The 25925-nt window shown below is 37.9% G+C and overlaps 1 protein-coding gene across 12 annotated transcripts in view; it reads left to right on the top strand.

Annotated features, from left to right (window-relative positions):
- SOX6 (SRY-box transcription factor 6) overlaps positions 1-25925 on the top strand; it is a 373675-nt gene that overhangs the window by 155695 nt on the left and 192055 nt on the right. For all 12 annotated transcript variants that reach the window (XM_085317147.1, XM_085317158.1, XM_085317157.1 and 9 more), the window contains one exon: positions 413-623. In XM_085317147.1, the coding sequence (XP_085173273.1) occupies positions 413-623 (211 nt within the window). The remainder of the gene's footprint in view (positions 1-412; positions 624-25925) is intronic.

Below are 25925 nucleotides of genomic sequence, written 5' to 3' on the forward strand. Positions count from 1 at the left end.
AGGATCCTGAGGTCCAGGAATTATTTGACCTTACCTGTATTTTCTCTCTTGGTGCTACATGTGACGCCATTATTAAAAAAAAAAAAACTTCAAAAGCTGAACAAGTTCAAAGAAAAAAAGTGTTGAAATCACTTGTTTCTGACAAGCTGAATCCTTGATGAGGACTATCATCTGGGGCATGAAGCATGACAGTAAAAAGCATGGGGAGGACTGGCCTTAAGGAAAAAGAGGCCCCAGTCAAGCACTGAAGCTAAGGCATTCAAATCGTAACGCCCATTTTAGAAGCTGCAGGATACATGCAGGCTTATTACTATGACATGCTAATCAGTAACGCTTTCAATTGCTACCTGTTTGAGATACGCCTGATGTAAGAGAATAGCCTATGTTTTCACATTGTATTGTTTCTTTGCAGGAGTCAGAGAGTAATAAGTTATGTTCCCTATATTCCTTCCGAAATACCTCTACCTCACCACACAAGCCCGACGAAGGAGGTCGTGACCGCAGTGAGCTAATGACCAGTGTTAATTTTGGAACGCCAGAACGCCGCAAAGGAAGTCTTGCTGATGTGGTGGACACACTGAAGCAGAAGAAACTAGAAGAAATGACCAGGACCGAGCAAGAGGGTAGGTGCTGGATGAGTCTGAAACATCCCCCCCCCCCTTACAAATTTTATGCTGTAAGGAATGTGTTGGGTATCAAGAGCCAGAGAATTGTATAATTGGCAAAGGCTAGGAGAAAGTTATTCACAGGTTACCATGGCAATGGTAGTTTGAGATCCATTAGAGATTTTAGACAACTATGTCTGGTTTTTAAAACTTTCTGAATTGTGTTCGTTGTCTATGAGTCAAGGCAAGATTGTAGGTTTAGATGAAAACTCAACTCTTACTTGAAAGGTTATGATGAATTCCTAACTGGTCGTAGAGTAGTGAGGGGTATTCCTCAGTGGTATGTGTTCTCTTCCTTTTAAAAGATAAATGGTTATTCTAAAAAATAGGAATGAATAAAACAAGAGCTGTTTTATTTTGCCTCTGAAATTCTCACCTTTCATCACCTTAATGACCCAGCATCTGTGGCTAGGAGAATGGGAAACTGTTCTGAGTTTAAGAGGACCTAGTTGTGACCTATATATCTAGATCTACAGCTGAAAAAAACATTTTTACAGTCTGCTCAGATATTGTTACATGTGTTAAAAGAAAGACATAAAAATGAGGACAAATCCTGGAGCTGTAAGGCAGTTTATATTCAGTCTTTATTCAGATAATGTTTTCCTTGACTTTGCTAAGATTTTTGCCTTAATAGGGACTAAACAACTGGAGAATTTATTTATCATTGTGCACACAATGGACAGGGTCCGCTCTGAAAATCTTTCCCTGTTTCAAGTAGAATGAAGTCTTGTTAGCTTCTGTGACAACATTTTCTTGTCTATGAGCTCATGCGTGAGCTTGAACAAGGTATGAGCAGAAGGCTCTGAAGTAGATATAGAGTCATGCAGGCATCTGAAGGTATGACTTCCAGAAGTCCTTCTGAAATAGGTAGATTCTGTTAGTTATTTTGCCAGTGTTGTTTTGCAGCATTAAAAATAACCAAGGAGGAATATTTATAATGCAGTAGAACCACTAGGCAGTAGAGCTTTGTGATCTTGTTTTTCTTTAAAATATGAATGAATTCAGAATGATGTTACCTCCTCAGTTTTATGGTATGGCCACAGCCATCAAAGTGTGGACGTTAGGATCATTTGGTTTTGTGTAACAAAATAGATACTGATACAATAATATATTTAAATATGGAATTAAATCATATAGAAATGGAAGTAGGCCTTCAAATTTCTTGGCACAATTGTTAAATGCCAGCACATAGTTAAATGTGTTCTCTAGGTGTCCTTTCTGAAGCTGGTGAAACATCTCTAAAGAGAGAATGTCCCAGATTCTTTACTACCATCTGTCTGTTTTCAGCTGTAAAGATCACTCTTTTAAAAATTGCTTTCTTAGATTTGATGGTTAGACTAGGAAAACTATTTTAAATGTTACTTTGGCAAAATTGGTTTTTTACAGTCAGTTAACAGTTGTTCGACACTCCGTGCTAATCAAAGGTCGTGGCTCGTATTTTGCTGCCAGAGTATACAAGTTGCTGTTGATTATAGTGACACCACAGCTAAGACTTTTYCAGGAGTATGCAGAATGGTGTGCTAATAAAAATGTGCTTCAAAAATTTTAAGGATAATATCTTAGAGTAAAGATTCAAGTGTTTTGTTGCTTATTTTTGTATGAATTCTCAAGAATTGTCTTTATTAGTACAGTCTAGTTGATTTGATTTAACAGAGGTATGTACACAGCAAAGTGATCACTCTTACTGAGTCTGAGCCCTCCATGCTGCATATTCCCACCAGCTGTGAAATACAGGTGATTCCTGATCTATAAAACAGTTTTGCCTTTTATGCACCACACTATACTGGAAAACTATTTTCAAGCTTCTAAGTTCAAAGGTAATTGGCTGTATCACAGATTCACAGAATCACAGACTGGTTGAGGCTGGAAGGGAACTCTGGAGATCATCTAGTCCAACCTCCCTGCTCAAGCAGGGTCACCTAGAGTGTGGTAGACAGGGTTGCATCCAGGCGGGCCTTGAATATCTCCAGAGAAGGAGACTCCACAACCTCTCTGGGCAACCTGTTCCAAAATCTTCATGTCAAATTCTTTTCAAGCCATCAGGCATTTTCTGTAGAAAAGATTCACTTCTGTTCTGCAAAAATAATTATTGGACATCTGATTGGCACTGTATAAGCAAATGCTGAAAAATCCTTAATAGGAAGATTTGAAAATATTCAGAATTTTACACTTAAGAAATTCAATGGCTTTAAATTCTTGTGTAGACTAGGAATAAAAAAWTTGTAATGACAGATTTGAATACCTGCTTTGGCATTCAGAAGTTTCTCTGAATTGCAAACAAGTAGCCTCTTGTTTGATTTAAGTAAAATAACATTTTAAAAATAATTAAAATTTTAAGATTCCGATCKTTGTGGTGACTGATCTACAGGTAACTGAGTGAGTTGCAGAAATGAGAAATGCAGCAAATGTTTTGCCACCTTAACAATGCCTGTTAAACTACAYAATTAATAGCCTAATCACACATATACCATAGATGATGCTCTTTAACATGTATCCTTTAAAATAGGTTTGTATGGAGTTCACATTCTTAAAATGGTTTGCAGCCGGTGCTGTTGAGAAACCCATTGTATAGTGAGCACATATCTGCCACAAATTGAAGCACGCTGGCTGATTTTTAGGGCAAGCACATGCATGACATAATTTCTTTAATGAATGTTAACAGTGAACAAGCATCCTTTCCTACTGTATACGGCTGTGTAAGTTCGGTGGGACTTTGTTATCTTTGGTTCTCCAAATGCCTTAGAGAGAAGTGAAGTCTTGCATCACTCCTTAAAACATATCTGCCACATGTATTAGAGTTTTACAGGGAGGAGCTCTGTGAACATCCATGTAGTGGTGGGAATTGAGCTAAAATAAGGACATGTGTCAAGTTAATAGCCAAGTTAGAAGCAGGACTCAAGGATTTCAATCTTCTGCTCTAACCTCTAGGCTAGGACAGCAACAAGTCCTTTTCAATGTTGTTACTGTTGTAACTTTTTTGTCCATCTGTAGGGTCTGGATTTGCCTTAATGTGAATCAGTTGTGTCCAATACATAAATATTTTGAGGTGTACTTTCAGATATTAAGGGTCRGTTAAGCTTATATGTAATGCTTGTGGTCTCTGTTGTAACTAGTAGCACTGTAAAAAAGAATACATACTGAAAGACTTTACCATGTCTAAATAAATATATTTAATCAGAACCCTTTGGCTTCTGAAAATAAGTTGTCTAATGAGAATTTCATCTGAGCAGCTGTGACTGAGGAGGTCAACAGGCATTGCCTAAGAGAATATGGCCCAGCTGGTTAAATCTGGTTGATGTAGTGATTTAAATGGTCAAGTGCTGCTTGTAATCCAGGACCGTCTGTTTGTAAAGGAAAGAGTGAGTGCTTCAGCATAATGTACAGCTGTTTTAATCTCTCTTTAATAATAGTGCTTCAGCCAGTGTCATGTCTTGTGTATAATACCATGAACATGAGCGCCTCATACAGGACTGAATATATCACAGGTCAGTCCTTAGCATTAATTATAGTTTGAAAAAAGATTATCAGCATCRCAAGATTAACAATATTTTTGACTTCCTGGTCTAGTATTTGTGTACTCTTTATGGTAAGGCATTCCCATGACTTGATTTGTAAAGATTTGGGAATGAGAAAATTATAAAAATAAAAGAATGCTACAAATATTTACAGTTAMTTTGAGTATGTAAAGACTTTACTGACATGTGTTCTCATAAGGCAGAAGAGGTCAAAACTGAACAGGTGCCTAATTTAATCAACAACACTCGACTCTAGGGCCTCTTGGATAACTTTGATATAGTCATCTTCTTACTTTTTCTGTAAGAAGGAGGATTTTTTTACTGCTCTTTTTCTATGCAAGTATCCTCCAATAAAATCAAGTGTTACGTTTCTTTACAGTGCTCAGGTGGAGAGGGTCTGTTTGATAGCATGCTCAGACCGCTTCTCTCCCTTTCTRTCCCTGGGTAATTAAAGAAGTTTCTTTCAGCATATTGCGAGACCCATTTCCATTGCCTGGGCTGCCTGACTTCTAGGTTACGAGCTGGCTTCCCAACAGTTGTCCTGCTGTACTTCATCATAAGCCTCTGTGAGCAATAGTTAGCGGTACGCATCTTGCGTGTGGCGAGGAGAGCAGATTTCCCTCCTTCGGCCGGGGCAGGCTCGCTTGGCAGGGCATGTGGCTGCTGCCGAGCGCTGAGCCCTCAGTACTCAGGGCCTGGATTCCCAACGCACCGGTGACCTTGGTTGTGTGTGAGGCACACGGGATCGCTTTTCGGCCCCGCTCAGGGCTGAATTCTAGCGCAAGCTTTTTATAAACTGCTTCCCATTCTTGTTTCCTCATTGAAGCCTGTAGTTGAACATGCAGAGGTCGAAGATTTTTACTTAAACGTGGTGGAATAATGAACATCTGTATCAAGAGTAGWATATTCCTAAATTCCCATCTCTTCTCTGTCATGTGCACCTGTTTGTAGTCTCTCTCTAGATGTGGATACATGTAGCTCATAGTGACACGTAATATGTCTAAAGGTGGCTAAAATAAAAATTATGCAGATATAATATCGATCTTGTATAGAATAGGATCTTTAAAAATATAGAACACAGCACTACACTGYTCTGTAGCAGTTGTTTCATGTTTTGTCAGTTTTCAGGTGTTTTTTTTTTTTTCCTTGAGCTTCATGAGTTAATAAAAATTGAAGGCTTTCTGTTATCTTGACTTAAAATAGATTAATGCTTCCCCTATAAAATTTTCTGTCATGCCATTAAGGACAGTGTACCCAAATATTGCACACACAAATATATACACATTTTCTGTTGACTTCACCAAGAAGTAAAAAACTATAGCTTTCACATGATGTGTTTTATACCTGGGTACTGGTAAACCATTTTAACTGTAATTCTGTGCAGTTTTTTTTTTTTTTTTTTTACAGAATCTGTATGTGTTAGATCTTATTGAATGAATGAGAAGTTTCAGTTTGTATTCTTTGTTTTAAATCTCTGACAGCTGAGAACAGACTGAGCTCTGGCCTGTACTCCTGCCTTTTGATACACTTTCAAGCACAGTCTTTAAGGATGTTAGGAGTCAGGAGTTCTTTTTTGTGGCTCAAGCCTAGAAGTAAGCTCCTGGCTAGCTGTGGTCAACGAAGGTGGCTTTGATTGTTTTTCAGAAGTGTTGAGATTTGATTCAAGATATTTGTCTTCTGTCATGTTCTACACCCAAAGTTTCTACTGATTAAGGTATCATTTCTCCTTGTCCTGATATATCTGGCATTTCTAACACAATGTTCATTATTCTCCAGTCCTCTGCATGACCACAGATATTTTTCTATTTTAAGACATCAAAAATATTCCTGGGTTTTTGGTATTAGGATTATCCAAACTAATTCTTAAAAAAAAATTAATGTTAGAGTTTTATTGTTTCGTGATATCTGTGGAATCCCCAAATGGTGGCTGAGATTCCTCTCAGCTAAAAGCAAACACTTCAGATGTGAAAAAGAAGCTATATTGTTAAGGTTTCCCTGTATTTGGTTACAATCCATAGATTTACTTTAAAGGGCAGACTGAATAACTTCAATAACTCAGCGTTTATAGTATCAAAATTGAAACCTCTTCCCTTCCTCTTCTGCTTCTTCTTCCTCTTCCTCTTCTTYTTCCCTTTCCCACCAATGTACTAGATATATAATAACCTTTCCTCTTCCTCAGTTCCTAGTAATGGTAGCTGTACTAGTGTAGTGGCAGCATCTGGAGACTGACTGAGGCCAAGGAATCCTTCTGCTAAGCTCTGAACATGCTTCCATTTAAAAAGGTGCTTGCCCGAAAGAGTTCACAATCTAAATAGRTAAGCCAGACTAAGTAGGAGGAAAGATATGAAGCACATTTTCCTACACTGCTGTTTTCTTGCATTGCTTACCTCTTTACCATATAGTTCAATGTGACTCTTAAATCAGTGACTTCTGTAAAATCACATTGGTCGCTCCTTTTCCTTGCAATTTATGTTTCTGTTTTAGAGGAAATCCTTTGCTCATATAATATTTAGAGAGGTTTTATGGATCTTAAACTTTCTAAAAGTTCATTTATTGAAAAGTACAACTAGTTCCTATGTCTTAATAGGCTAAATTAAAGTAATTTAGTAATATTACCACGAAGAAAGTGGTTACTGAGGTTAGCTCCCTGGTAACTAAAAGAAGATGCAGCCTAGTTTCTTTCTATTTTTTTAAATCAGAAATTCACTCATCTTTAAAACAGAAATAAATCAAATGAGCTAATTTTAATGACATTTATAACCAAATCTGTATTTAGGTAATTTTTTTCCCCAAAAGCAGAATTAACTTGTGTTTGCCAACCATATCATATCTGGTAATTTTTTTTTGTCTTATATTCTTATGTATCCTTCTATATATATGAAAATTTATGCATTTTTGATTATTTCCCGTCGTATGTCTTTTAAGGCTCTCAGATTACCACTTCGTGATTAAATGCTACCTCACAATTTTTATTTAGGTAATTGGCACATGTTGTCATCTTTAAACCTTCTTTTCTCATTTRTTATTTGCCTGTCTACAGTACAGTCTTGCCCACTGTTGCAGCGCTTGAGCACCTAGTCATTAATCCCGGGTTCCACGTGGGCTACAATATAGTAATTCCTCTGCGTTTGCCAGTACCTCTTGTGCTACATTTGAAAATTTCCTTTCAGTTTTCTTTGCTCACAGGATTTATTCATGGTACAGAAATGGGGATCAGTACAGACTTTTACACAGGTATCATGAAGAATGAGAACTATGTAAGTAAATCTGTAAATATGGAGACCATCTTTTATGCTAAAAGATACCAAAGTTTTCATGTACCTCCAGTTCTTAGCTCTAATTCAATATTATCGTTAAAGTTGAGTGGAGATAGCCACATGAGGACCTCTCTGGGGAAAATATGKGTTGCTATCTGGGTTGCTGTCACCCAGAACTAAGATCTACAACACTGCATCACCCCACTTTTGTAGAGGTTGCATGTCCCAGTGCAGGTTGTTTTCTTGTTGAAGTGCTATGCCTACAACATTGCTGCTTTTGCTAATTAATAGAGTTGATCTTAGTTTGAATCATGATGCTGGGAGGGTCTGAAATTCAGGGCTCAGTTTTGAAGATTGGGACATCTCTTCTAGCTATGATACTTTTGGGTGGATGCTTAGTTTTACCATTTTGTATGCTCACATTACAATGAGGAAATGGGTTTACTCAGGCCTGAATATTTGAGATCAGTAAAACCCTTTTCATTAAAACACTTGGACTTTCAACCTTTCCTCATTGTCTTCTAAGCTGAGCTCAAGACCAGCCTTGTAGACAGAAATGGATTAAACTGAGACAGGCCTAGATGCTGAAAATACCAGTATCTCCTGACCATTCCAACCAGGTTTCCTCCAGTGACTGCACTGTCTGGTCTCCCTGCCTTCAGGGAGCATCTCATCTTTTTCCTTTAATGCGACTGCATCTCTTCACTCCTGACATTGGGAACTGCAGGATATTGCTTAAGTTTACTGTGTGGTAGATTGTCTCCATACTTCCATTTTATATGATTTTCTGCAGTATGCTTATCTATGTCCACCTTTTACCAYATGCTCCTTTAAGCATGTGGTATAAGATCTGCTCTCTTTACACTGTCTGGATGTTTTGGGGAGATCYGCTGTCTTTATACTATTTGGATGTTTTGTTACGAGTATCATGAATACATAAAGAGGCTTAGAMGCCAGCTTTCCTTAGGGTAGTAAGAAAGGTAAGTTCAGTGTGAATGGGTACAAGTAAAATCAGGCTCAGTGGCAAAAAATKTAAGTGAGCAAATAGCTGTAAAAATATGTAAAGTTGCTTCAGTTGTGTGATCTTGGCAGCAGATAAATAAATTCAGACTTCATTGGTTTCTTGTATTCTGTGACACAATGTTATGATCACATCACGCTTTAAAATAGTAACTGAAATACATTCTGTAGTAATCAGATTAGTAGTAGGGACTRGACTGAAATGCTTGTCTTCCTAAAATTGTCAGTATAAATATAAAAATATGAGAAAAAGATAGGGCTTGAACGTGGCCAATCTTATATACCATTGTATTTTCAAGTTCTGTAGGGTGAACAACCTCAGATTTCTTTGGTGATGAACTTTAGTTTTAGTTAGTCTTATTTGCTTTGCCATTCCTGCTGTTTTGCAACAGGGCCTAAAAGTGCTTTAAGTGCTTGTGACTGGAGTAATGAATGAAAATATCTTTCCAGCACTGAGAGTATTGCATTAGACTGAATAGTCACCTTACCTGTAAAAGCACTATTAGAGAGGGGCAGCTCTAAGTAAGGATAACGATTTGTGTCCAGTGCTTATTTACTGAAAATTGTAAATGTATTATTTATTGAGAGCTCTCCAGACAGTGCTTGTCAGAATAAAAATGTCAASTCTAAGCAAAATGTTATAATACATAATAAAAATGCTAGGTACGCACTTTAGAGATACAGCTAATTAGATCTACTTTTCTTAAAGAAACGACAGTAAAAATGCTCAGCAGCATATACATTTTAAATGCTGATATATTCCTTATTTTCCTATACAGCATTTGGTTTAGATAACTTATCATTACTTAAAAATATTTTTGACAACTTTATTTTGTTGCCACATGAGAGAGGGAGCCATTCGCTGCCTGGCTGCAGGAGGCAGCTGCACGTTCAGACCGTCATGTTCAGCGAGCAGAGCGAGCAGCTACTCTCACCGCTCCACTTTAGTCTGAAACTGCACGATRCCACCTCTTGCATGAGGGAAAACTGCCTCCAGTGGAAATAACAAACAATTATTAAGATTAGTCTTCAACCACGCTAGACAAATGTTACATTAAGGAGACTAAATCCGTTCAATGTCAGTGTTACTTTTCTGTATTATTAAATACAAGTAAGCATTAGGGAAAAATAAAGCTCATTTTTTTTTTCCATTTAAAACAATGTATTATACCATTTAAGTATTTTAAGTAGTTTTTATTTTCCCAGAAGTTTATAGTGGGAAGAACTTGAGATCAAAAAAAAAGGAGCTCTCCCAGAACGTTTCATAATGTGAGGGAGGAAATTGAGTTCCTTTTTACGAAGAACAATTCAGCATAATAAAATTTTGGATGTAGTCATTAACAGCAGCTTTCTTCTGCAGAGTGCACCATCAAGTACGGGAGCCAGCCTTGCCACGTTTAWTCCGGTGTGTTCCCACGTGCTCACCTTGTCTCTCGGCTTCACAGCAGCAGAGAGCTGAGGACAGGCCAAGGTTGGGAGGTGCCTCCAGAGACAGTCTTGTGCAGCCCCTGTGCAGTTCAGAGCAGCTAGAGCTGCTCGCCCAGGGCTGGGTGCAGGCAGTTTTTGAGTACTGCCAAGGACGGAGCAGCCTGTGCCAGTGTTCGACCACCCTTGCAGTTTGTGCCCATTGCCTCTYGTTCGTTCACTGGGCACCCCTGAGAAGAAACTGGCTCCATCTCCTTTGCTCCCTCCTACTGTGTCTTTACACACAGTGATAAGATCCCCCTGCGCCTTCTCTTCTGCAGGCTAAACAGTCCCTCAGCCTCTCCTCGTATGGCAGGAACACCAAGCTTTACCCACCCTTGTGGCCTTTCACTGGACTTGCTCCAGCATGGCCATGACTTTCTTGTACGGGGGAGCCCGAAACTGGATAACATGCTCCAGATGGGGTCTCAGAAGTGGTTTACTTTAAGGCCTGTAATTCTGCGTGGTAGGTCTGATCTTGTAGCTTTAAAGCAAACAGGAGTTTGTTCTGGACTTCAGCAGTAGTATGCTCAAGTCCTGTGCGAGTCCTACTGATCTGCATAATTCAACTTTTAGCCCTACGTATGTCTTTACACTTCCTAATGCATTGTTAATGAGCCCAAAGTAAAAAGCAGGAACAAAATGTAATTCTGTATTCTGAACTGCATGTTTCTATGCTTTGTAAGCATGTTTTGGGTTGTCATGAATCCTTCTAATCCCTGTTGGTAATTAGACATCTTCCTTATATACTTTTTGGCACGCTGAGCTCCAAAATGAAGCAAGAGTTAATGGTTGTGTGTGTCAAAATCCTCCTTTTCCTGTATTCCTTTAATAACATAAAGAAGTGACTGTGCTGGTGCAATTAAGATTGTGATATTCTTGAAGGAAAGAGCACGGAAGCCCTTGTTGAACACAGTAGTGAAGGCAAGTACTGTGTAAACATCCGCAGATAGCTCTTGTTAACATCCTCAGTCCTGACCCACGGCACCCATTCTGTTCCAGTCTTGGGTCACTCTGTAACGTGGGCTGCCAACTGTGTAAAGCCATGCCAAAATGTCTTGTTCTACAGCACAGCCTTTTGGAATGTATCTAATAGCTGTTTTCTTTTATTAATCATAATATATTTTTAGTTTTACCGACTTAGGTGCCCAGAGTTCCTGGGCACAGTGCCCTATGTATGAATGCCTGCTTATTTTCATCTTCCCTTTTATTAACTGCTTTACTTAATGCCTTACATAGCTGTTTGCCATATTTTGACATGAAGCTATAATGCACTGCTGTCTGCTCATCACATGATCTTCAGTGAACCTGAAAAACCATGTTGAATACTCTTCTGTCTTCTACTTGTCTGAAAGTGTTGGAGCAAGCGGGCTGTTTCACCCATCTGGAGGAACGGTGAAGGCTACAGGCTAGGGAGCCTGCAATGGCATGGGAACGTGGGGAGCTCTGTAGGCAATTTCTCCTTAGTCCCACAACTCCTTCCGACTGAATTCTGCTCACGTTTGTAGTTATGTTGTGTGGGGTAAGGGAGATGCACAAGGACAGGATTTTGCTCTTTCCACTCTTCTCTTCAAGCTTACCTGAGGTTTTGGTGTTTAAAATAGCTCTGGTTCTCAGGGTGGGTCTTAGCACTCCTTATCGTATCYTAAATATGTAATAAACAGATTACTTCTAAATATCTACAGTGAAACAAAAACTAACACATTGGGCAGGGGGTTGTTAAAATGTCTAAAGAACTTGCCATAGTGAAAAATAAATATTGAAACAAGTTTATTCTTGAGGTGAATCTATTAACTTCAGTGGAATACAGGAATAGTTCTGCAAAATCTGTCTAGATTTTGCATCATAGTTTTAATATATTTTACAGAACTTCGAATGGCACAGAATTAATTTTACAGATCTGGCATGCACGTGTGTTACTAAGTAAAATAAACTTCCTTCAGTTTCTCGTGTATTTAGCTGTTTAAATGTGATTGTTGCAATTCTATTAGTTGGCTCTGTTATATCTTTAATTATCATAGTAATTAATAATTCAGTTGGCGCATTGGTCCCTCCAAGTTCTAGAGCGCCTGCTGTTCCTGTGATACAATGAGTAGGCAGCGTATCATGTCTACTGCCTTTCAATCTCCATGTATCAGATAACACAACAGACTGTGGCCAGACGTGTAACCTCAAAAGTCAAAGCAATTTGTTAATGAAGCAATAAGCCAATGCAATAAGCTTCTCTATTCAATAATATCCCCCAGCTTTCACTTACTCCTTTTAGCAAGAGTAGCTAGTGCTGTATCAACAAATTATATGATGACACTAATTTGGTTGATGAGAATACATGAAAAAAAAAACAGTCTAATTAGAAAACATTGTATATTAGGCGGCAAAATGTGTGGGATATTTCCTTCTTTATTGTAGAACTACAGTTTGCARCTTTCATAGTTAACCGGGTTTGTGCTTCCTCCTCCCCCTCCCCCTCCCTGCACATTAAATCATTAAAAAAAGACCAAAAAGCGACTACAGGATTTGAAACACAGTGGCCCTGAAGTGATGGGAAGATGGCCAAGGTGTCACAGCTAATTTCTGACCCTGCTTTATGAGTTCTGCTGTTCCTTATTCCCCTTGTCAGTCTGTGAATCCCTGAGGCTGTACAAACTGGCCTAACATCACTCAACTCCAGTTTTATATCCTCTTTTAATAATGTTGAGTCTCTTCTGTCCAACTTTGATTCAGACAACCTGCTTGTCTTGAAAAAGTGATATATTTAATCAGTGGCTCTGTCTCCAGCATAGCTCCCACTGCGTGAGACTGGAGCCAAAGAGTAGTGCAGTGGCCTGTCACTTCTGTTTGAATAGGTAATGCGGAGCCGTTCAGCCGAAGAGACAGGCGCTGGAACTGCTTGTTAGGACACATGATCAAAAGCCACTCTCTGCTTTCTGCCAATCAAGCCTCATGTCGCCTTGTGGGGCAGACATTAAATAGATTTTTCTGCCGTACACTGTGGGCACTTTGCCAGTTTGACATGTGAACTGTTACAAAAGATACCAGAGTTTCCACTGCTTGCTGCCTGCTTTTAAATATTACCAAGSCCTGGCTGTCCAAAGTTGAATATTTTAAATAACATATTATGATAAATTTCCACTACTATTAGGCAGCCTTCTTCCTGCTCCAAACTGTTCCTCGATGTTTTTAAAAACGAAACTGAAAGTTGGTGTCTGGAGACAAACAAACAAACAAACAAACCTGTTGAAGGAACCTGTGACARATAGCTTTGACCGAGATGAGTGTGGTCTGAGAACGGGGGTGAGTTGCCTGCTTTCACTGCTGTGATTTGGAATATTGTTTCTATTTTTGGTCTTTCTACATTATTTAATTAGATTCTCCTAGCTGAGATCAAAGCCCCATTTTATTATTATGTTTATGTGGAGGGCTATTAAAATTGTCTTGTTTTGTAAATCAGGCTGAGTTTATTTATTGCGTTTGGTACAAATATAAATGTCTTTAAAGGGCTCTGTAGTTGTTCCTAGTTACACTTTCCCTTGTTTTCTTCCTCTTTGTCTATTACCCTTCATAACCACCTCAGCTCTTGTGCCCATGGCAACAACACTCAGTGGTGGAGGCTAACACAGATGACATTTAGGCTTTGCCTCAGTAATGAATATGCTTTTGTAACTTACAGGGCTACTGCATTTATGCCATTTTTAGAGGTCCCCAACACCTAGATAACTGCTTTTGTTAATGCACTTGCTGCCTTGGTATCCAGATATTTGCTACTTACTCACGGCTTGCTGTTCCTGATATAATGATCTTTCTTTTTTTTTCTTTTCTTTCTTTTTTTTTTTAACAAAAGTAAAACATTTTTACCAAAACATACCATGGCAATCTAGTGGAACTCATTTAAACAGTGAGCTACACATCAACAGCTGCTCCTTCAATAAGCCATTCTTTATAATACCCTTATTACCTTCTAGTGTCTCAAATTCTGATTAGTCAACAGTGCTGATTGCTGCGTGGCATTCCACTGCCCATCTTCCCTCGCTCAGCTGCTCGTGTCTTAGCTGTTCCGTGATTGCAACACAACTTGGGCATTGTTTCCCCAAGTTGTTCTTCGTATTGTATATCTTTTAAAAAAAAAGAAAAAAAGGATTCTCGAGAGGGAAAATTTTATTCTGACTTACTATGAATTCTGTGAAACTTTGTCAATTGTTCTGGGGCAACTGTGAAGCTGTCACGTTCTTCAAAGTCTGCTTACTTTGCAGCTTTGTAGTAGGATGAGTAACTTCTGTTGGTTTACAAGGACAATCTATAAATACACTCCGGCTAAAAGCACTTCAGAAAAATTAAGGTTAGTGACTGTAAAATTTGGAGTGTGGCAGAGCAGGAGAGACTTAGAGTGGGATTTTTTTTTAAGCACAAGCCTTGGCCTAGCTATGCTTTCGCAAAAGTCAGTGGGTTGAAAAATCAGTAGGAACAGTGCTAATCTGTCAGAAAGCAATTCTGAAAAACCTACCCTCAGCGTTACACACTATGTTTTGGAAAGGTGTGTAGTGGCAGAAAGAAAAAGAAGAGTGAAAATGAGAAGATTAAAGAGGAGATTGTATGAGTGCTCTGGAGCTCCAGTTTCTGGTCAAAGCAGCAACAGACACAGAGGTTTGTTAAGGACATTCAARCTTTGCCAGCCAGTTCAGAGGTAAATAGTGCCATAGTGAGGAGAACACCCTTACTGTGACTCCGTAACCCCCCGCCGGTTCCTTTGGCGCAAGCCCTTCGAATCAAGTCATCGTGAGCGTGAACCGCTGACACACTCAAAATGCAGCCCCATTAAAGGCCTTAAATCTGTCATTGTGCTCTGGAGCCTGCTCTGAAAATAGCAAAGCTCTTTTTGTAAATTAAAATCGGTGTGAATGGGAACAGATGTTGACATGCTTTACTTTATCTGCAGGGATCCCCATGAAGGGGGAGAGGGTCAGCGAGGTTAGACGGTAGGAATTACTGCAAATGTGCAAAACCCAGGATCATCTAATACAGACATTGTCTTTGGTTTTATGCAGAGTTGTAACAAYATCCAGTGCTTGCTTTGGGTTGCTGATAAATCTGTATATAAGGAAGGATGCTTGTGTAATACCTTTAATTCCTCTGAGGTTGCTGTCTGCCCCCTCGTAGGTCTCCTTATACTTGCACCCGCTTTGCAGAATTGCTGCACTCAGACCTGGATTCCAGGAGATGCGCGGTGACCTCAATCCCCATTTCTGGTGGTGACACCTGAGCTGGCTCAGACCCTCGTAGCGGGCACTTAGTGTGCCCTYGGAGCAGCCTCCAAGAAATTTGTGTTCCAGCTGACATTGGGCAGCATTTCTGGTATTTCAGCATTGCTTTTTAAGATTTTGGATGGACTCTCGTGTTGCATTATAGCCACCACCAACTTTTAAAAGGTTTTGAAATAAAAAAGCAGTTTTACTCTGAAATGTGCAATTTATTAAATAGCTTTGGTAGTCAATTTAAATAAATTATTGTTGAAGATTTTCCCTGATTAAAAAAAAAAGTAGCATAGGATGAATTTATTTATAAGAACTGTAATAGTTTCCCTCAATTCCTTTTATATTTTAGATTACCTTATAATTTTCTAAATCTACATGAACAATAATGATCAATTTTGTCAGTATTATTCACACCTTTTATTAATTTAGCATAGATGAATAAATGTGAATGTTTTGAAGAGTTGATTGGGAATAGATTTTAAATCTGACAGTTAGATTACAGGGTACCTAAGAAAAAATGGCTCTTTCACTAGGTACCTAGTAATTTAATTCTTGTTTGAAATTATTATAATTTATTACAGTGTGCGGGTCCTAATGAATGTCTACTATTAAATGAAAAGGAGAAATTGAAATTATGAAATTTTTTTAACTTGTATCTTAAAAATCCTCTTAAACAATTCAGTAGATATTAATAAGCAATGTGCTTTTCTTTCCCTTTTGTGTAAGTACAAACAAAAACATTTTTGCCAGTTCATAATGATATTAGAAGAGTGCTGCTGAGAAATCTTACTTAAAATCAAAATTGAATTAAAATAGAGTGCAATAATTCTAAGTGATGAAAAATATGTAAAATTTTCTATCTTGTTTAGACATTTAGAGCCTCTACATCAGTCCTTTAAGGAAAATTCAAAATGACTGGTAGAAACTTTGCCTTTGTAAGAATGGTGGGTGTGTGTCTTGAGAAAATAAACTTTTCAGCATTTTTCCTAACAAAGGAGTCAGTCATTACAGCATAAGAATTTCACAAACATTATGCTTTTACTAGCTTTATTTCCAATTATTTTTTCGCTTTCTTATTATCTTTGTTTTCAAAACGGAGTAGGAGAACTTAATGTGAAGTTAGTCTTTCCAAATACATGTGGCCGAGAGGCTGTAGTGACATTCTGAGTGATGGAACTTGCATTGCGAGCTGCCTTTGCTGAGAGGATGAACCTTAAAATAATATCAGCACGTAATAAATACAAAAGGGTTAGAGGCCTCAGTGGAAATTGTCTTCGTAATTACATTATTTACAGCTGTGGCCATTGGAGTTCACTGCTTTCAAACTGGTTCAAGTAAAACCAGAATTTGACTTATCTGCAGTGTTTTTGTAGCTCTTCTAACTCTGTTATGCAGAGGATTTCCATGGTTCAAACACGAACAAGTATCTCTTGCAAGTCAGAAAAAGATCTTCCGAAGTGAGGTTGGTTGCCATTTCCTGATCCTTCTTTTTGTGCCAGACAACACGGTTACCCTCCTAACTGGAGTCAACTTAGTCTGAGTAGTGGAATACTCTGCTTCTGGTTACCTGTTGCTGCCTTGCAGCTGGCAGATGGAGCACCAGTTGGATTTTCCATTTTAAGGTAGCAAAGCAGTGTTGCCTGCTTGCATCCTTTGAAGTGCATGTGTCTCTTCCTCTGTAAGAGTGTGTGGGATATTACTCCTCTGCATGTTTTCTGACAGGTTGCCAAAAGAAGAGAAGAGAAGGGAATGAAAAGGTGGCTGTGGTGGCTGCTATAGCAGCAGCTTTGAGGCTTTGAGGTGTAGCAGTGATTTGGGACAGCAATAATTTTTGCATTTTCAGCAAGCAGATATTCCTAAGACAAAGAGCCAATGCCAGTATTTTCAAAAGTAGCCAGGATTTGTGAACCTGCTTTTTTTCTCCTATACGAAATAGAAGGCACTCAAAATCACCATATTTGTAAATGTCTTTATAGGCACAGAACAAAACTTACTATGTTACCCATTTGTACTCTTTCTCACTGCCCCCAGTTGTAGTGAGCTGTTAAGACTGTGACTGCACGTGAACTTTGCTATCTAGTTGATAGGATCGGTTTCCAGCCACCAGTAGAAAAAGGGAGCCTGAACAGAATTTGTTCTTTTCAGGCTTCTAAAAATAGTTGGTCCTTTCTCACCAGTTAGGAATTTTTATATGTTTACTGTTCTTCACTATAACCAATTCCAACAACTGCACTTAATACTGTTACATTAAAAAAAAGGAGCATGATAAAACATGAGCTGAAACTTCTTCAGTAGCAAATATTTCAAAATGTAAATGTGATATTAATAATATGAAGGTGATTTTTTCAGATTTTAAGGCAAATTTTAGTTATGCAAATTGTTTATCAAAATTTATTTGCAGTAAAATATGTAAGTAGTATCAAATTGAATTATTATTTTTTTTTGAACTTGTGTGTTTTGGTTCTTGTTTGAACCTTTAAATGAATGTGGAAATCTGAATGAGATGAGATTAAAAGGTTTAAATGGCTTTAAAATTATATTTGCCTTAGTGCAATCTGTCAGTTTAAATACTAATCTGCTTTTTTGGTTGAGATTGCATGGTAAAAAATCAACCAGGGTGGGTTAAAATAGCCCAAAATATTTGCAGTACGAAGCTTGTTTGTTCCTTTCTTATTCAGTCAGAGTTCTCTAGGAAAAGTTCAGCTCAGTGTTTCGATATTAGCTGTACTTCTTAGAAATGACCTTGTGGGGTAGAGAAGCATGGCACAGTGGCACTTTCCAGCTGTACACATGGTATCCGTCGGGGTACAATCATGCTCAGTCCCAGCACCGCAGGCTTGGACATATGTTGAGTTTTATTTCTTTCTTCTGACATTAATCCTATTCACCAGCTGTTCTGCCAGCTGCCATTCTTCAGCTTGGAGATTACATTTTGGGGGATACCAACAATTGCCGAGTTGACCAGCGTTCTCCCCACTTACTTTAAAAATGATTGGAGTTCGGGGTTAGCATTACTCAGTCTTTTTTACTGCCTATGTCCTTAACTGTCTTTGAATTCTAGACTTGATTTATGATCACTTTGAATACGCTGCAGAAAAAGCCTCAAAAGAGCTCCGATTTCCACCATCCTGGTAAATCTGTGTTCACAGGGAAAAAAAAGGGGGGGGGGGTTTGCAGTTAACATTCTGAAAGCTGTAATTAATGCTACATGCACTATTATGTAAACAGCATTAATTAGTGACAAATTCTTCTGATAAAAATCACATTTTAGTCAAAAGAATGTCTTAATTTTTCATTTTTACATGTGTCGATTTTAAGAAGTTGCTTTTTCTGTAAGAAACAGTTTCACTAATCTAGTTTGAACAGACTATTAAATCTCTGTTACATTCATAACTTATACTAATAAGTCGTATAGATTTCTCAGTTCATATTCCAGATGATCTGTCCATAAGCAGGATGTTAAACATCTGTAGTTTAAGCCTTCTGGGACTAACAAATGCATTAATGCTGGAAAGAAATGTGGCCTGAACAATAAGGTTACAGACCATGTGGTAAAGAAACAACCCCAATATCATCAGCTCAGCACATGCGGCGCACTATGCCGGAGTTGTAATACAGCAATAAAAGAACAATGAGAGCCTTAAACTGTATCTGTTTATAGTATATATTTATCACGTTCATATCAGTAAAGACACAGGATCCCATATTCAACGTAATTATTTCATATGGTAATTTAAAGATCTGTGTTACACATCCCTCACAGTCGAGCAAAATTGGCTATTAGCTGGATAAGGTTAAACTAAACTATAACGGTAAATATTTATTACGGGAATATTCGATTAATAAAACATATTCTGCATTTCTTTGCACAGCCAGTGATTACATTCAGAACGTGCAAAGCAGATTTTGGAGTTGTCCAACTCAGATCACACTTTAAGGAAGCAGTAGCTGTATTAAAAAAACCCCACCAACCTTGATTCCTTTTCCCAGTTTGCTTTTGCAGACTTAATATGATGTTCGTTTAATACAGGTACAGAATAAAAGTATCAATACTTGGCACACAAAATACATTTCAGACAGGAGTTACTCTTGACTTCCATCATAGTCAAGAAAAGTTTTGGAGGGAGAAAGGAGGGGGAGGAATCCTAGGAAATATTAATGAGGAGATGATGTTCCAGACTCACCAGTAGTGAACCCCCTTTACTAAATATGGCCAGTCTATTTATAGAAATATTCATATTTTCATTGGTGGCCAAAGCACTGCTTATAGGAAAACCTACAGGTGACTAATAGGAGTTGCTCACTAAGTGGAATAATGAATAGTATTAGGTGTCAATTAAATCAAGCTTCCCCGAGGTGCAGGTGCTCCACAATGTACTGACACATTTCAAGTAGCAGCGCCACTTCACCCATGCATATGAACAAGCACATTTGCATATTAAAAAGCTGAAAATTATTTAACTGAAGCAAAAGTCTTTTAGAGATGATGGAGGTTATTAAAACTGTTGACAAGAAAGAAGGTAATTGCCTGAAAATGAGAGATGACATTCTGCTATACACAGGGAACGTTGTTTTTGTTGTATTGTGCAGCAGTGCCTGGGTGTATAACCTATTACATTGAGATTGCTCCTATGCAATTAGACCCTTTTTGTCCTCACTTCAATAAGGCTATGATTATGAAGGATTGAAGAACACTTGGCATATTGAATGTCTGTTGTTTTTATAACTTCGTCAGAAATGACAAAACACGTTTTGTGTCCTGTTTTTTCTTTGTAGGCTTATTGATTCTGTGATTATAATATTCATAAAAGACAATGTGTTCATGGTTGAACACTCTGTCATTTATACAGGTTTTTTTTTTTTTTATTTTTCAGCATAGTACTTGTTTGAATGCCAAGGTGTTAGTCAGAAAGATGGGCATATAGAAAGTAAAAAAATGAATAGGTGAGAAATACAGCACACTAATAATGCCAAATATTTCTATTAAAAGTGAAATAAAAAGCCCATGTATTTCAGAAGCGCTTGCTCAGAAATGCTCACCAACTTAGAGTGAATTTACTTTTTATCTTTCAGCAGTGATTGTTTTCCTGTATGTTTTTTGTCCTGTCTTTCCCAGTGAGACCTGCAAGAAACCATTTGAATTGCACCTTGCAAGTAGCATGAAAAATTGCTTCTGTGTAAGCTACAAGTGAAAAACTTCATTTAGCTCACATACCCTTCTCCAAAGAAGAAAACAATGGAGCTTCGCTTTATGTAGCTCTCTAAGAAAAAGGTGCCTGGCAGGCAATACCATTTAATGCTTACCACCTAAATGGTCATTTGTGGTGGGATTTGCGAAACTGCCTAAGAGATTTGGATGCCCAGTTCCCATTAAAGTTAATGAGAATTGGCGACATCCAAATTCCCTTTGCAGCTTTGAAAATGTCAACCAGCCTTTCAGTGTTTGTGATCATACTGTATGTTAAGAGAATGTTTCCTACAAGCTCTGTTTTTCTTAGGTTTTCTATTATGTTCCAGGAGTTGGCTGAGGATCTGAAGAGGAGAATAGTGATAGCAGTGACTTGCTTTGAGTTTGGGCAAAGGTGTTAACCTTTCTGCTTCAGATACCTTGTCTGTAAATTGCAGGCTCTCATGCTTATCTGATTTTGCACTGCGCTTTGATATCTTTTGAATGAATTTGTTTGTATGAAAAGGTATTCATATTTGCTAATAGCCAGGTTCTGTGCACTTGTGGTTTCCTGGTCTGTTTGAGGTGTGTGAAGCACATTAACACCCTCATCTGTCTGAAACAGTTTTAAGCACGCTGAACCACAAAACATTGTAATGATATAAATTATTTATGATATAACTAATGTACTCAAATACATAATGAGTCACGAGGATAGATGATCCAAACTCAACTAAAAGTATGTCATCTATTAGTATTAATATCTTGTCAAGAATCCATGATTTCTTTCAAGTTGTGGCTTTTCCATATGTGTTTGCATTTTAATCTTTTGTTTTCTTCTGTTTGTGAGAAATGTGGTCTACTGCATGCCATGTACTTTGAGCTGACCTCTTCATGAAATCATTATTTACTTTGATCTCRGAGACACAAAAATTACCTAGTTTCTTAAAATTATGTAGGTCACAATTTGAAATAGTAAAATTCACAATTTATGGGATTTATCTTGCAGTTCTTGCTTAGCTAATACTCTGTTGTGCTCAAAATGTAACCAACTGTCATATTAAAGAAGCTATTTGGTCTCCCTGTCACGTTGAGATACCACTGCTGGACCAGATTTTCAAATGGCTCTAGTGCTAGACAGCTCTGATTTAATCACTTTAAAAAATAAGTTTAACTTCTTAACATCTTCAATGCTGAGAATCATGGGAACATTTAATAGAAATTTTTCTCATCTTTTGGATGCTTGAAAGAGAGTTGAACTTTCTGGAAAATCTAACTATTTGATTCTTGGGAAATGAAAGAGAAAAATAGGAGCTCAGTAGTTGTTGTGTAGTTCAGTTCTAATAACGTGTTCTATATGATACATGGAATATATATGTATACAGTGAATATTTGCTATTTCATTATCTTGATACCTGATAATCTTTACCAACAAAGAAAATATAAATTCAGCAAAAATACTGATCTGTTTGCTCTGAGGGAGTGCACCACTTATTAACTATAAAGGGTATCTATGGAATGATAAAATAAGCTGTAACTTCAAGCACAGTAGCTCATATATTCTGCTATAATATACTGTTGGAAGGTTTGTTAGCCAGGAGAAAGAATAGATGACTGTTATAGGCCAAGAAATATCATTTGATAGGTCTTGTGCAGAAACCGTTATGGAAGTCTTTTTAAACTAAAAGTAATCTCATAGATTTTAGTAGAAAATAAATCAGTTTGCATGGTATTGGAAATTAATGTTTCTAAAATAAATCTTATTTTAGCCAACAAACATTTGGCTTCAACGAAAAGACAGTCAGAGAATGTTCTCTATGCCATTAGTGAAGCAGAGCATATGTTTCTGCTTTAACATTTGCAGACATTAAGCATACTGACTTACTGGTTGAAAATTGTCGTTGGGCTGATAGGATCCATTTAATTTGTCTTAAGAATTAAATTTAATTTTTCTGCTGCACTTTTAAATCAGATATTAAAAAACAACGTCATTTTTTATATTATAGAAAGAATAAGGAGTATTATTATACAGGATCTTTCTCTTGCAAGGACAAACTGTCTCCTGTGCTGTATAGCATGGAAAAGATGAGAGTAGGAGCTGCTCTCTGGCAGAACTGTCGATTGGCGGGCAAGTAGGGAAAGAAAAATGATGTTAAATCCAAGTGCATGGAGCCCCCTTTCTATGATCAGAGCCGTGGTCTTTTTGAAGTGAGTAGCCAAGTGGAGCTTGGTGAACTTGTCAGGCTTTCTCCTGAGTGTTATACCATTGCCTTCAATTAGAGAAAACTGGATTCAGAGGCTCAGGAGATCCCTGCTTGACTGGGGTTCCTAATGTGTGTCATAGCTACCAACATCTCTGGCATCTCCTTAGTAGGTTTAGTTCAGTGTCCAAAACTTTCCCAAAAGGTGGGACAGTGTAAGTTTTGTGAGRCACAGTAGAGGAATGACTTTTGAGGGCCCAGGCTGGATGCGATCAGAAAGCGTTAAGGCACCAGGAGGAGGAGGCTGGCTCACCCCGAGGGGGCCCTGACTTCTAAAAAAAAAATATTTGCAGCTGATAGCTCCTGTATCGCTTTGTCTGAAAGGAATTAGGCCACAGCGTTTGCTCCTGATGGAGGGGATATTTAGCTCGTAGAGTCTTGACTCCATAAGTCTCTGTACTGTGAACATACTTTGCAGTGAGCAAAAATATCAATTTTGGTTASTGATTTTGGATGCCTAACTGGAAACATACTAGGACTGATTTTTCAGATATGTTCAGCACTTACAGCTTCAGCTGAAGACTCTCAAAAATACTGGGCCCAGCAGCTCTGCGAATGAGATGCAATTTGACTCAAACTTGTTACACAAAACCTCTGACCATTTTTAAATACTGCAGTCATGTACGTATCTGCGTCTAGCTATGAACACACACGTGTATATATAAGTTTCATACGCATTCGGTGTACGGAAGATACATGAATCCTGAGTATTATTCCAATTCATCTGGGCAGTAAAACCCAGCTGCCGCTACGGAACAGTTTCCTCTTTCCAGTGACAGTCCGAGAATGGCAGGGTAGTCRCTCTTTCAGAGACCCGGCCCTCGTGTATTGAGATGCTCAGAAGCATCTGTTGGTTTTGCTGTTCTTCTATTATGCCAAGCTGGAGGCGCTGTTGATAATGCCTTCTGAACAACCTCCCGTTTTAACGGGGATCAAATTCTCGGTATTAGCATGAAAAAATGAAATATTTATCTTTTGAACTGGATGAACGCTTCTCCAATTCTTACTAAATGTTTCTAGAGTCATAGTGCTCAGTAAACTCTCTTTCTTTTCTGATGTTTGGCGTTGGTATCCTGTCTGGTAGCAGCAAATCTGATAAACAAAAGTCTATACATATTTCAGTGAAAGAGCACACTTCGTTCTGCCTATATTTATGCAGGCAGAATGTGTTTTTTCTTTTTATCTGTTTTTATCTTTAATCTAGTTTAAGAATGGAATGGTTGAAAGCTTTTTCACTGTTTTTTTCATAGGGATAATGCTGAGAGTTTTGTTAACAGAAAGGCTTACATGTCAGAGGAATAAAAGCACCCTAACTGTTGTTTAGCTATCTAACTCCCAATTACACAAATGGCAATTAGGCATTTAAATCCTGTTTAGATATGTGAATAACTTTGAGGATTTGAACTAATAGATCTTTATTTCTGACACATTTCTTACATAGAAAGGAGAACTAGAGAGGGGAGTATGAAAGCAGTCGTACAATATCTGATGAACTGATTCCTAGGTGGTTTGCCTGTCTGACTCTACACAGCATTTGTAAACGTCTCAGTTAAATGTTTAAGACTCTATCCTACTTACCAAATTTTGAAATTTCAGAGATCCAGTTGCACATTTGATTTCTCCAAAATATGAGCTAAAATGAGAGCAAAGTATTCCTTGAAGGCCAGATTCTTACTTGGTATGAATCAGAAAAGTTGTTTCCTGATGTAAAAAGCAGTTGCTTTTGTACCATATTTCACTATATGATTCAAAGCAATATGATTTTTGCATCACATCCATGGGCAAATCTAACCTCTCTTGAACAGATCCCTTTGAAGTTAGTTTGAATAACTGCTTGAAGAAATGGCCAGGTCCAGATTCTGCTTTATTTTTTTTTTTTTCATGTGGAGATTGCACAAAACCTAAGAAAGGACTTGGTGAGGAAGATCTATTTCTTGGCCCTATCTGGTAGTGGTAATAACTGAAATGAAATTCTGAGTCTTACTTGGAATAATTAATTATTATATTTTCCAGGCACCACTATTTGGGGCAGCTCTTTTCTGTCACATGTAATCATTTAATACTCATTACAAAATTATGGTCAGGATGAGCTTAATAACTTTGCATTGTTGTGTTTTCAATTCAGTTATCTCTATTCCACATTGTTATTTCTGAAGTCCGTTTTTTTGAAATTGTGGTTTGCCAAATTTTCCTGTTTATGAACTGTTCAGAGATAATTGAAATTGCCTGTTTCTCACATGTATCCTATTCATGCCATCTGCTACCTGAAATTTAGTTTGGATACTTGCCATGCAGTTGTAAAGTGCTTTTCAATTTTATTTATTTCTTGTTGACCATATGTTGTGCTTACATGTGTGTACGATAGTATCCTATGTATATCTATATATACATAAAAAGAGAAAGCATTCGTTTAAATATTTTGATTTATCTCATTTGCAGCAGATTACTTACTACCGCCTCATGACATATCAAAACCAAAATTCATTTCATTCAGATTTAGGTGAAATTGGTCTTCATTCATGTCAAAAATTGAGTGYAACTGAGTATGGCATGGTTTTGAAAAAGCAGATACAGTCACGTCAGCTTTAAAATCTGAAAAAATAAAGATAGTTTTATAAAAAAAATGCAGTTCTGTTTAAACCTGTTTAGATTTCCATTTTGCAAAAGAAATAAGTTCTGCAGTAGCCATGTGAGATAAACAAAAAGATCTTTCTGTCTGAGAAGTCGAGGTGTGAAGGGATCAAGGGACTGATCTTTCCATCAGTAACGTTTTGGAAACCAGTATGTTTTGCAGCAGTGTGATGATAACCTCTGCTCTCCCTATATCCTGTGGGGTTGGCTAGACTAGTCCAGTTTCACAGTACACGGATGACCTTCCAGGAGCAGAGCAGGTACTGCAGAGCAGTTACTGCACCTTCTTCAGGCTTACATGATAGTTTTGCTGTATTCAGGGACTCCCGTTTGGTATAGGCCAAGAATATTTAGATTTTCCTTAACAGCAGTGTGAATACTCGAGGGTGAACAAAAATGCTGTGTGGATGTAGTTATGCAGCACAGCTGAGAGTTGATTTGTTACGATATTTATCTTCCTTTATGCAGTGAGATGGTATAATTTACTTCTGGCTGTGTCACTCTGGAGTAATACTTTCTCTATTTACTTTTGGAAATAAATTTTGTAGCGGGTCAGCCATCATATAGCCTTTCAAGTTGTTTCAGAAATGTATGTTTGTATATGTGGGTATACATATGTGTATGTTTATAGTATATAGTATGCATTCGGCCTGTGTCAGGGGCTGAACAGAACGCCAGCGGCAACGTGGAATACCA

This window comes from Rhea americana, unplaced genomic scaffold (assembly GCF_003343005.1).
Source record: "Rhea americana isolate MKP2758 unplaced genomic scaffold, rheAme1 scaffold_49, whole genome shotgun sequence".
Classification (NCBI taxonomy): Eukaryota; Metazoa; Chordata; class Aves; order Rheiformes; family Rheidae; genus Rhea; species Rhea americana.